Genomic DNA, 12,559 nt, shown 5'->3' with positions numbered 1-12,559 from the left:
GCATTTTGAAAGTTCTTGCACAGTCAATTTAATCTCTTGGAAATTACATAGAGAGTTTGTTCACAGTGTTACAACCGGTCACTGGACAAGGTCCGCCAATTTGTTAACTTCCCAAACAGGACGCCAATATTGTGATGCTCCCGGGTGAGGGGGAATGAGCTGGTTCCCCTTCTTCATTCAACTCCCTTGGTTGGTCGCAACAAGGTTAATTTAAAAGGAATCCCTTTCCCATGGATACCTTTGCCCAGTCTAAATGTATTTATGTTTTAGAAGGATCCAATTTAACCAGAGATAAAAACAAAAAACTGTGGATGCTGGAAATCCAAAACAAAAACAGAATTACCTGGAAAAACTCAGCAGGTCTGGCAGCTTTGGCGGAGAAGAAAAGAGTTGACGTTGAGTCCTCATGACCCTTCAACAGAATTTAACCAGGCTTTCTTGAGTCTCCAGCTGAACGTCAGGAAGCTGCCTCAGACTGTTTTTTTGGAAAAATATACTTTATTCATAAAATTTCTGAAAGAACATTACAAAACATTTCTAAATGGCCGTCACAAAAAGTTCAATCATATTCAACTTTTACACATGGATCACGAGGTGCTTCAATACAATCAATGAATACAGTCATTTCAATATGATCATTACAGATAGTCAGACAGCGCAATGGTATTGGAAGTATCGACATACATCGTGTTGGACTCTGAGGTGCTTCAATATAATAATAATACATTTAGTATTCACTACATACATTCATTGTGAGTCGTACAGCCCGAGGGGTCTATACAATTCCCAACGCACTATGACAGAAAGGTCTTAGACAGTGACCTTTCCCCATTGTGCCCTTGCGGCAGCTGCCCAAGCTTTTGTGCATCCCTCAGCACATAGACCTGGACCTTGGGATGTGCCAGTCTGCAACACTTGTTTGGGGACAACTCTTTGCACTAGAAGACCAACATGTTTCGAGCAGATCAAAGAGCATCTTTCTCCAGCAGCAGTTGATGTTTGTCTCGGTGTGTGTCCCTGGAAACAGCCCGTAGAGCACAGAGTCCTATGTCACGGAACTGCTCAGGATGAACCCTGACAGAAACCATTGCATCTCTCTCCAGACCTTCTTTGCAAAGGCACAATTCACAAGGAGGTGAACAATGGTCTCGTCCCCACCACAGCCACCTCGAGAGCAATGTGCAGAGGGGCTGAGACTCCTGGCGTGTTGGAAGGATCTGACGGGGAGGGCTTTTCTCACCACCAGCCAAGCTACATCTTGGTGCTTGATGGAAAGTTCTGGCGATGAGGCATTCTGCCAAATGACTTTGACAGTCTGTTCGGGGAACCATCCCACAGATCCACCCTCTTCTTTTCCCGCAGGGCCTCTCGGACATTACGTGCCAACCACTGCGTGATGGACTTATGATCAAAGGCGTTTCTCTGCATAAATTTTTCCACGAGGGACAGGTGGTATAGAACAGTCCAAATACTTGAAGCATTCCGTGGCAGCGTGGCCAGACCTATCCTTCGCAACACTGGGGACAGGTAGAACCTCAGCACATAGTGACACTTGGTGTTTGCATACCGAGGGTCTAAGCACAGCTTGATGCAGCCGCACACAATGGTGGCCATCAGGATGAGGGCGATGTTGGGCATGTTTTTTCCCCCTTTATCTAGAGGCTTGTACATTCCATCCCTGCAAACACAATCCATTTTCGGTCTCCAGATAAAGCGAAAGACGGCTCAGGTGATCGCCATCGCGCAGGAGTGAGGAATGAGCCAGACCTGCACCACATACAGCAACACCAAGAGTGTCTCACATCTGATGACCCAGTTCTTAACCGCAATGGAGAGGGAATGTCGCTCCCACACGCCCAGTTTTCTTTTCACCATAGCCACTTGCTCCTTCCAGTTTCTAACGCACACCCCGGACCCTCCAAACCATTTCCCCAGCACCTTCAAGCCGTCTGACCTGATGGTGAAGGGGACAAAGGATCGGTCAGCCCAGTTCCCAAAGAACACGGTCTTGCTCTTACCAAGATTTATCTTGGCTCCTGAGGCCAATTCGAACTAGTTCAGACATAGGCTATCGTATCCCTGAGTAGCGCAAGGATGTCAGAGATCTTCCTACCGGGTACAGCGCAGGTCTGGTCAGGATGGATCACCAACTCCAGAGCGGACTTGACCCAATTGATGATGACCTTGGACAGAATCTTATAGTCCACATTTAACAGTGAAATGGATCGCCAATTTCTAATTTCCTTCCTTTCTCCCTTGTGCTTGTAGATGAGGGTGATGATGCCTTTCCTCATGGATTCTCTCATGCTGCCGGCCAGAAGCACACTCTTGCACACTTCTAGCAGGTCTGGGCCAATCCAGTCCCACAGAGCTGAATACAACTCAGCAAACAAGTGTCGCTTCCGGGAATTTTACTCTTCTCGAAGGACCTTAGTCAGTTTGTCAGGAGTTAGCAGTTTGCCCAGGCTCTCCCGAGTCCTGTCATCTGAGACCTCTGTGATAGGGGCCGGGAAGGACTGGGAGGCTGCGCTGTCTGTGGGTTTCACGTCATGCAATCTGGCATAAAAGGATTTGCTGATCCTCAAAATGTCAGGCTGCAATGACTTTACTGAGCCATCCTCTTCCTTCAGGCTGCTAATCACAGAGCTCTCTCTATGTACCTTTTGGAAGAAGGAACGTGAGCACGTCTCATCCACGGAGCGGACTCTGGACCGGAAGATGATCTTGGAGGCCTCCAAGGCAAAGAGCAAAGCTTGCTTGCTCCTCACCTCTTGGAGTTCCTCCTTGACATCGATCCCCATCGACAGCAGCTGTAGCAGGTTCTGCATGTTATTCTGGAATCGGGACATTTCCCTCTGGTCCTTTCTAGCTTTATGGACACCTTTGCAGATGAAAAACCTCTCGATGTTTTCCCTGATCGCTTCCCAACAGTGTGTCAGGGACTCAAAGAGGGGTTTCACAGTTCTCCAGCTTTTGTAATCCCTCTTGAGTTCCTCAATGTTCTCTTGAGTCAGCAGGTGCATGTTCATCTTCAATGTCCCCCTGCCAACCCTCAGGTCATCCTCTGACAGTCAGCCAGTAGAAGGCAGTGGTCAGAGAAGAACACCGGCTTGACATCAGTGGATCTGACTGTAAATGCATGAGACACGGATGGACCTATTTGGCGACGACCAGGTGTATCTATGCTGCGCTCCATCTACAGGGCTGCTGAAGACGTCGTGCAGCTTGGCATCCTTTATTGTTTCCATCAGGAATCTGGACGTAGCGTCCAACCTGCTGTTGGCCCTGCTGGATCGTCCAGCCGCATCGATGATGCAGTTGAAGTCACCACCCAGAATGACCGGCCTGGAGGTCGCCAGCAGCAATAGGAGCTGCTGAAAAACCACCAGCCGCTCGCTGTTTTGAGCACAGGCATACACGTTAATTAACTAGAGTTAATTCTTGCACAATACGTCTGCTACAAGGAAGCGCCCGCCCACCACCTCCTTAACCTTGGAGACAGTGAAGTTGCCTCCCTGCAGCAGAATACCCAGGCCTGCGGGACGTGAGTCATTTCCTCCCGACCAGATTGATAGCCCCTGGGGCCACCGTGACCATTGCCTGTAGGAACTGAGGTGCGGAATTGCACACTCCTGCAGAAACAGGTCAGCTTTGACCTTGGGAAGGTAATCCAAGGTCGCAACACATTGCATAGTAGATTTAATGCAACGCACATTTATGGATACAATCTTTATCCCCATTTTTAAAGCATTTTGTCACTTACCAAACCTGTTGCCTTTGAGAGTTCCAGACCTTTGGTCTGCTCCTGCATACCCATAGTGTTCACAAATTGCCTCACTTTGGATGGGCTGAGGAAACTATCCTGAACCGTCCCATTGGAGATGTTCCACTCAGGTGGCATCTAGGAGTTCGTGCAAGGAACAAGGTTTGAATTGCTCTCTGTTGGAGATGTCTCTCCGATCCACTTCCCCTTTGGGACGTTGCTGCTCCCGGCTTCCTGGAGCTGGGTGCACTGAGCACTTTACTGCTCCCAGATTCCTGGGGTTGAGGTGCTCTGGCCTCTTCAAGTTGAGGACCAAGTTGGAGTGCGCTGGTCTCTTCATTGTCTCCAATGTTCGGGATCTCGGGTGTCTCATCCTCCACCTCCCTAAAGCTTGGCCACTTCTTCTGTAGGTGCCGCCCTTGCCCTTCTTCAACCAAAGAGCAGCAGCCCTTGACATCCATGTCTGATGGGAGACACCTCTTGCCACTCATCTGGGAAGTGGCTTGGTCCCTTCTTATCCCCTTCTTCTTTTTGGCCCTCTCCACCAGCTGCCACTCCCCCTGTTGTTTTTCTGCTGGTTCCCCTTCCATTCATTCACTCTGCTGAGGATTGGGAGGTTCAGGGGGCAGTGCAATTGTTTGGCTTCTGCTGCCTCAATCTTTTTCTTCATCCTGTCTCTCTCTGTGTTCTTCTTTGTCCCTTTGTGCTCACTGGAGGCCTTGGTGTTTGGAGGGTTGCAAGTGTCCTTTGTAATAGTGACACTGATCATTTCATCTGCTTCCCCCTCATGCACAGGCGGCCAGACCAACAAGTGAGACAGCGTTTGGGGCAGGTCCTGTAGAGGTGGCCTGCCTCGCCACACAGGTTGTAGCACTTAGACTGTTTGCAGTCCTTGGTCTGGTGCCCTTCCTGCTTGCAATTCTTGCAGAGGACGGCGCTTCAGTTGGCCGCCACATGACCAGACTTGCTGCATGAGCGACAAAGTTTGGGCTGCCCAGCGTAGCCAAGGTAGCCATGGCTTCCCCCGATAGCGAAGCTGGAAGGAGGGTGGAGGATGGTTCCCTTACATCTGTCTTCAGCGTGACCTTGACCTGGCGTTTGCATGTTCAAATCCCGAAGGTGTCTCTAACCTCGGTGCAGCTCCCAACCTTGTCGACGTTCCTGGCGAGGAAGATGAGCACATCGGCAACAGGGACACGGGGGTTGTAGAGATGCACCATCACCACACGGTCCCGTTGCAATGGCAGAGCAAAGAGTGGTTCCGCCGTCAGGATCTTCATCTGCGGCTGGCCTCTCTTCTCCTTGAACACCTTCAGGAACTTGACACAGGCAGCAACATTCTTGAAGGTCACATCGAGGCATCCAGCGCTGGGGAAGTCCTGCAGACAGTAGATCTCTGCGGCTTCAAATCCATATGACTCCAAAAGGATTCGCATAATGAAGACAGCATGATCCATGGTTGTTTCTCCTTCGCTGTCTTTCACCGCCACTCTAACGCCTGGTTTGGGGCTCGACTGGTTGCAGCCATCACCTCTTCGAGTTCCTGATGTTAGGCACTAAAGCCTGCACATGCAGAAGAAGCTGATAAGAACAGATACTACACTTGATCTTAGCCAAAAAGCCAGAAGCTGCCTCAGACTGTTACTTGGTGTGACAGTCAATTGACCATTTGTCTACGAATAGCCAAATGTTTCTGCCAGTTGTCCAGTTCCTTCGACCCCATCAAGATAAGTGTTGGGTAGACTAAATTTCACATAAATGGACGTTGCAAATGCCAGTGTGGGTTTAAGAGTTAGGAACATGCTGGCTCTTTTGTTTTTATTTAAGAAGGTAGAACATTGAAATTCTGTAATCAAATTAAAGCTGCAGCATTGGGATAATGCTTTAACTTAAACCTGATTCATGAGATAAACGTTTATTCTTCCACTATCCACATATGAGGATAATACAAGAGGGCTTGTGTCAAGTCAGTGAGATAATTACAGTAACAACAACTTCTTACTTTGCTGGATTGCAAGCCTATAAGCGCTTGCTCCAGCTTGTCAGGAGCAAGGGCTCACTCACTCACTGAGGCAGTTAATTGACACTGAGCAGAAGAGAAATATCTGCTAAATGCACAAAAATAACAATCTATTTTAACCAGTGACTTGAGTGCTGTACGGATCAGGAAGTGACCCTGTGACAGATGGGCCACAGACAAAATGTGCTTGCTGGATAATAACTGCTAATTTCTGTCTTGCAAAAGGGTATTCTTTGTGGCTTCAAGAGAAAATCAATGGCCAACTCTCTTCTCCATGATCCACATTCGACACCACACTCCTCTTCCAGCTGTACTTTTAATGGTGAGTACAGGTCATAGGTGGCTTCAGTATTTCCCGGGCAGTACTGACCACAGTTTAATATATGTGTCAAACAAAATATTCTGCAACAAATACCATTCTGTTTATCAGTTGCATCTTGTATTGTGCTGCAGGCCAGATAACTGGAATTGTCTGAGCATTTTCATGAAGAGATATTAATATGTATAATGTTGTTGGAAATTATTTTTAAATTGGACTTGTGGGGTCTGTGTGGCTTAATTGGATTAAAGCCAGCTAGTCTGGGTGCCTTGATGTATTGTAGTTTGAGATGTTAATTAGATAAACACAGGCTAGAAAGTAAAGAGTACATTTGCATTTGTTGAATAAACCATTCAAAGAAGGGAGTAAAATCGTGCACCTAGCTAGGAGACACCAATCAATGTGTTTATATTACTAATAAAATTGGTACAATGGAAGGGGTTTTATTGTTAGAAGAAGTGGAGTTCAAAGACCTAATGATATAATGAGAATTTATATTCAAAGGGAAGGCTAGGTATAAACAGAAAGGAGTTTTGTATCTGCAGGTCAGAGGCATGTAAAATCTAAGCAGCCTGTAAGCCCTACAACTGCATCTGCAAATGAACCAAATTGCAAGGAACCTCATTTTAAATTTGTAAGGTCAAATGTACTTTGCCTGGTGTAAGTTTAAAGTCTATGGGTTATTGTTGCCTTGGTGAAGATTTACCTAGGAGTGATTAATTTGGGGATTTGTTTAAAAGTTATTAATAATTTGTAGATATGTGTATGTGCTTAATTTCTTGTTAAATTAATAAACGTTTAACTTGGTCTTATATAAAAAAAAACCTCGAGTCTTGGTGGTTTTACTTCTGAATTCAGAGCTGCATCTCAAACATACCAATTGAAAATATAGGTTATGATAGTTGTTCAAGTTTCCCTCTGGGATTTAATCAATTCAGTTTTGACCAACTGTTGTGTCATAACAAGCATCCTCGACTGTTTTTTGTAATCTAACAGCTGCTTTTGCTCTTGTTCGACAATGTACCTCTTAAATTGAATAACAATCCACACATGGAAAATTCACTGCTGCTCTGTTGCCAGCATAGCCTCAAAGCTGGGTTTTCTGTTTCATGCAATGGAATCTGTGCTTTCCTCAATGACTCTTAATTCTCGGTGAAGCTTGGTTAGTGATCTTGTGTTGAGATAGGGTTTCCCAACACTTCTTACACAACAAGAAGGACACCATTTTCTACATCCGTACTGTGACAACAGTTAAAGTATTCACTGTATTTTCTCCTGTATTTGTAATCCATTTCTTACTGAGTATCCACCAATCTGTTTGAGGATTTTCTTTGATGTTCTGCATTGCATTCTCAGAAACATTAGAACCCATGCACATGGGCAAATGGATCCAGTTTTAAAGGTGACCAGGAGATCTGCACGCCAGCTTCCATTCAGACCTGTTCTGCTCCCAATATGTCATGGGCTGAGTACTGAGACTGCAATGTTAATATTCAACTGAGCTGACATTGCATTATAGCACAACAACAGCCCAGTTCAGTATAAACACATAAAAAACCTAAAGAACTGTCATCCTGTAACCATTCCACCAGGATCAGATTATCTGCTCTCATATGTAGACAACATGCGGACAATGCAATCATTTTGAGGACACAAAGGGCTGAATTTCCTCGCTAGCATGCCAATCACGCTGTTGGGGTGAATTTTGAGTCGGGAGCTCTCCCACATCTCTGTTGCCCAGGCCTTGACGCCCTGCTCCTTCGCTCCCCGGGGCCCTGCTGCTCGCGTCCTCGGCAATTGACATGTTTGATGGGGACATTGTAGAGGGAGCTTTTCTCTGTATCTAACCCTATGCATTCCCTGTCCTGGGGGTGTTTGATGGGGACAAGGTAAAGGGAGGTTTACTCTGTATCTAAACCCATGCAGTTCTTGTCCTGGGACTGTATGATGTGGACATGTGAGAGGAAGCTTTACTCTCTTTCTAACCCCGTGCTGTACCTGCGCTGGGAGTGTTTGATGGGGAGTCTGTAGAGGAGCTTTACTCTGTATCTAACCCAACTCCTCGGCTCCCTGGGGCCCAAACTCACTACCGTTGGTTTTCACTGCTGCTCCAATCAGATTGTTTCTCTCCCACACTTCCTGCTGATAGGCTCAATAGTAAGCCTATCAGCAGGAAACGTGGGAGAGAAACAGCCTGTGGTTGGAGGAGCAGCTCCATGCAAAATCCTGTTTTCAAACTTACCTGTATGACCATCATTTTGAAAACTGGCCTTGGTGGCCACATAGAGGAGCTCCTTGGGCCATATCAGCCGGTGGGCAATATGTTGGACAAGCCTGCTCTAGATTCTTTCAATGTGTGCAGTTTTTTTTCATCCATTCATGGAATGTGGGCATCTCTGGCAAGGCAATCACTTAATGTCCAGTTCGAGGATTTTGACCCAGCACTGATGAAGGAACAGTGATATACTTACAAGCCAAGATGATGTGTGACTTGGAAGAGAACACAGCAGGTCGTGGTATTACTTTTTAAAATTTATTCCTTCACAGGATCTGGACATCGCTGGCTAGAACAGCATTTATTGCCCTTCCCTAATTGCCCTTGAGAAGGTGGTAGCGAGCTGCCTTCTTGAACTACTGTAGTCCATGTGGTGTAGGTACACCCATAGTCCTGTTAGGGAGGGAGTTCCAGGATTTTGACCCAGCGACAGTGAAGGAACAGCGATATATTTCCAAGTCAGGATGGTGAATAGTTTGGGGGGGAACTTGCAGGCAGTGGTGTTCCCATGCGTCTGCTGCCTTTGTCCTTCTAGACAATAGAGATCACAGGTTTGGAAGCTGCTGTTAAAGGACCCTTGATGAGTTGCTGCAGTACGTCTTGTAGATGGTACACACTGCTGCCACTGAATGTCAGTGGTGGAAGGTGTGAATGTTTGTGGATGGGGTGCCAGGTGCCAATCAAGCTAGCTTTTTGAGTGTTGTGGGTGCTGCCTCATCCAGGCAAGTGGAGAGTATTCCATCACACTCCTGACTTGAGCCTTGTAGATGGTGGACAGGCCTTGGGGAGTCAGGAAGTGAGTTACTCACCACAGAATTCCTAACCTCTGACCTACTCTTGTAACCACAGTGTTTATATGGCTGGTCCAGTTCAGTTTCTGGCCAATATGTAATGCAAATGTTACTTGCCACTCATTAGCCCAGGCTGTCCAGATCTTGCTGCATTTGGACATGGACTGCTTCACAATCTGAGGAGTTGTGAATGGTGCTGAACATTGTGCAATCATCAGCGAACATCCCCACTTCTGACCTTATGATGGAAGGAAGGTCATTGATGGAACAGTTGAAGATGGTTGGGCCGGAGACATTACCCTGAGGAACTCCTGCAGTGATGTCCTGGGACTGAGATGATTGACCTCCAACATGCACAACTATCTTCCTTTGTGCTAGGTATGATTCTAACCAATGGAGGGTTTTCTACTGATTCCCACTGACTCAAATTTTGCTAGGGGTCCTTGACGTCACACTCAGTCAAATGCTGTTTGATGTCAAAGCAGTCTTACCTCACCTCTAGATTCAGCTCTTTTGTCTATATTTGGACCAAGGCTGTAATGAGGTCAGGAGCCGAGTAGCCCTGGTGGAACCTAAACCGAGCGTCAGTGAATAGGCTATTGCTGAGCAAGTGCCAGTTGATAGCAGTATCCAAGACCCCTTCCATCACTTTGTTGATCAAGAAGTGGCTGGGTTGGATTTGTCCTGTTTTTTGTGGACAGGATATATCCGGGGAATTTTCCACAACATCAGGTCAATGACAGTGTTGTACCTGTATTGGAACAGCTTGACTTGGGGTGTAGTTAGTCCTGGAGCACAGATGTTCGGTACCTGGAAGGGAACTTGCAAGTAGTAGTGTTCCAATGTGACAATTCCATTGTCCTAGGTGGTAGAGGTCCTGGGTTTAGAAGGTGCTGTCAAAGGAGCCTTAATGAATTGTTGTAGTCTATCTTTGAGGTGGTACACACTGCTTTGGCCTTACGGTGTCAAACTTCTTGAATGTTATGGAGTTGCACTGATCCAGGCAAGTGGACAGTATTCCATCGTACTCCTGACTTATGCCTTGCAGATGGTGGCTATTTACCCCATAATACCTACTAATGTTGCCACAACACTTGCATGCCTGGTCCAATTAACTTTCTGGTCAATGGTGATCTCCACAATTTTGGTAATTGGGGATTCAGCAATGGTAATGCTCTTGAATGTTTTGGGGAGGTGGTTAGACTCTCCTGTCATCACCTGGAATTTGTATGGCATGAATTTTGCTTGCCACTTATCAGCCCAAGTCTGAATGTTGTCCAGGTCCTGCAGCATATGGATATGGATTGCTTCAGCGAACATCCCTACTTCTAGAGAATTTCCCCTGATTCCCATTGACTTCAATTTTCCTAGATGTTATACTTGGCGAAATGTTACTTTGATGTCAAGGACAGTCACCCTCTTCTCACCTCTGGAATTCAGTTCTGTTCTCCACGTTTGGACCAAAGCTCTAATGGGATCTAGAGCCGATTGGTCTTGACAGAACCCAAGTTAAGCATTGGTGAGCAGGCTATTGGTATGTAGATACCACTTGCTAGCACTGTTGATGATAGCTTCCAATACTTCAGTCACAGAATCATAGAATAGTTACAGCACAGAAGGAGGCCATTCAACCTGTCATGTCCATGCTGGCTCTCTGTAAGAGCAATTCAGCTAGTCCTATTTCCCCACCTTTTGCCCATGGCCCTGTAAATTTTTCTCTTCAGATATTTATCCAATTCTCTTTTAAGTCTCAGGCAATGCATTCCAGATTCTAACCACTTGCTGCATAGTTTGTCCTCATGACGGCATTGCTTCTTTTGCAAATCACTTTAAATTGGCGCCCTCTGGTTCCGGATCTTTCCACCAATGGGAACAGGTTCGCCCCATCTATTCTGTCCAGGACCTTCATAATATTGAACATCTCTCTCAAGTATCCCCAATATTTTCTCTTCTCCAAGCAGAACAGCTTTCAGTTTCTTTCTCAGTTTCTCCAACCTTTGCACCTAACTGAAGTTCCTCATCACTGGATTCTCATGAATCTTTCCTGCATTCTCTCTAAAGCCTTCACATCCTTCCTAAATTGTGGTTTTCAAAACCAAAGTGGTAACTGGCTGGATTAGATTTGCCCTGTTGTTTGTATTCAAGTATTTAGTGCGTTTCCCCCAGTGTTATTAAACTATCTTTGTGTCTTCCTCAGTATCCACTGGTCATTTTAATGATTTTCTTTGGTGATCTATATGGTTTGCTGAATTTAAACAGTTTTCCCCGATGGCTGTTTATGGGGCTTGTAACTTTTGGACTCATCCGACACCGTTACAAACAGCCAGATCTACACCGTCCATTCAAGGTACAGTATAATAGGTTATTCATTAATCAAAAGATAGCTCAGCACCAAGATATTGTCTGCACTTTCAGCACCAGCACTTGATTCATTCTTACCTTGTGTAGCACCATGTAGTGAGCTCTCCTTCCTCTATTCTGTCCCATTGACTTGCCTGTTGAATGGCCTGATCTCCACCAAGGTCTTTAGTGGGTCTTGGTTTCTGATCTTTGGGCCATTTCTGCCCCCTATAAGATCCTTTGCTGGATCCTCTGCTGATAAAGCAGCATCCTCACTGTACCATGGGTGGAATTTCCTACTTCACACTGACACATTCCCTCTTGACAGCGAGAATTCCACCAGAAGCTTCCATGCATAATTAATGAGCGCTCACCAGATGGATATGGAGCAGCAAGCAGAACTCTTGTCCATCAGGAAATCCATCCCAAACAGGAGAATTTCCCTCCCAAACTTTGGAGCTCCTTTTATGTGCTATGTTCCCAGATCCTGCAAACTTGGAACATTGCATGTACGCACTCAGTCACTTCCATGTAATCAGCCTATACCTCTCCAAATAGCACTACTCCCCATTGCTGTATCACCTGCAGCAAGTCACCTAAAGCTTCATCCCCAAATAGAAGAAGTTTCACCGCTTTCCTCAGAAAGAATATAGTGGATGAAAACACCTGAGGTACAATTTGTATGCTTCAAAATGTGATTTCCCCTTAAATCCAAGCAGTAGCCTTTAAATGTTGCTATCTTTCAGATTTCCCAGCGCCATTGGATGACACTACCCATCAGGCTCCCTGTGCACATTCTTCCAGTTCAGAGACTGAACTAGTTTCATAAAATTGTATGAGGTCAATCCTCCTCTCTGTCAGCACTGATGTGTCCGTGTCATGATGAACACAGACTCAACCTTTACAATCTCTCAAGATCAAGGCTTATGTTTTTTTTTCAAATCAGTATGTGTTATGTAACCACAGCATGTACATGTTATTATATATTTATTCATAAATTAGAAAATGTGGTTTGTTATGAAGCAGTTCAATAACACTACTGTTAAAAGTA

The 12,559-nt window shown here is 45.8% G+C and overlaps 1 protein-coding gene and 1 pseudogene across 1 annotated transcript in view; one reads left to right on the top strand and one right to left on the bottom strand.

Moving 5' to 3' along the window:
* The window catches only part of LOC121293048 (cystine/glutamate transporter-like), a 75,401-nt gene that overhangs the window by 59,110 nt on the left and 3,732 nt on the right, over positions 1-12,559 (top strand). The window contains exons 9-10 of the mRNA XM_041215639.1: positions 6,009-6,105; positions 11,366-11,515. Of these exons, the coding sequence (XP_041071573.1) occupies positions 6,009-6,105; positions 11,366-11,515 (247 nt within the window). The remainder of the gene's footprint in view (positions 1-6,008; positions 6,106-11,365; positions 11,516-12,559) is intronic.
* Positions 5,298-5,395, bottom strand: LOC121293444 (annotated as a pseudogene).

Source organism: Carcharodon carcharias, chromosome 21, assembly GCF_017639515.1.
Source record: "Carcharodon carcharias isolate sCarCar2 chromosome 21, sCarCar2.pri, whole genome shotgun sequence".
Lineage (NCBI taxonomy): Eukaryota > Metazoa > Chordata > Chondrichthyes > Lamniformes > Lamnidae > Carcharodon > Carcharodon carcharias.
The sequence above is the reverse complement of the archived record's forward strand: the minus strand, read 5'-3'. Positions and strand labels throughout refer to the sequence as shown.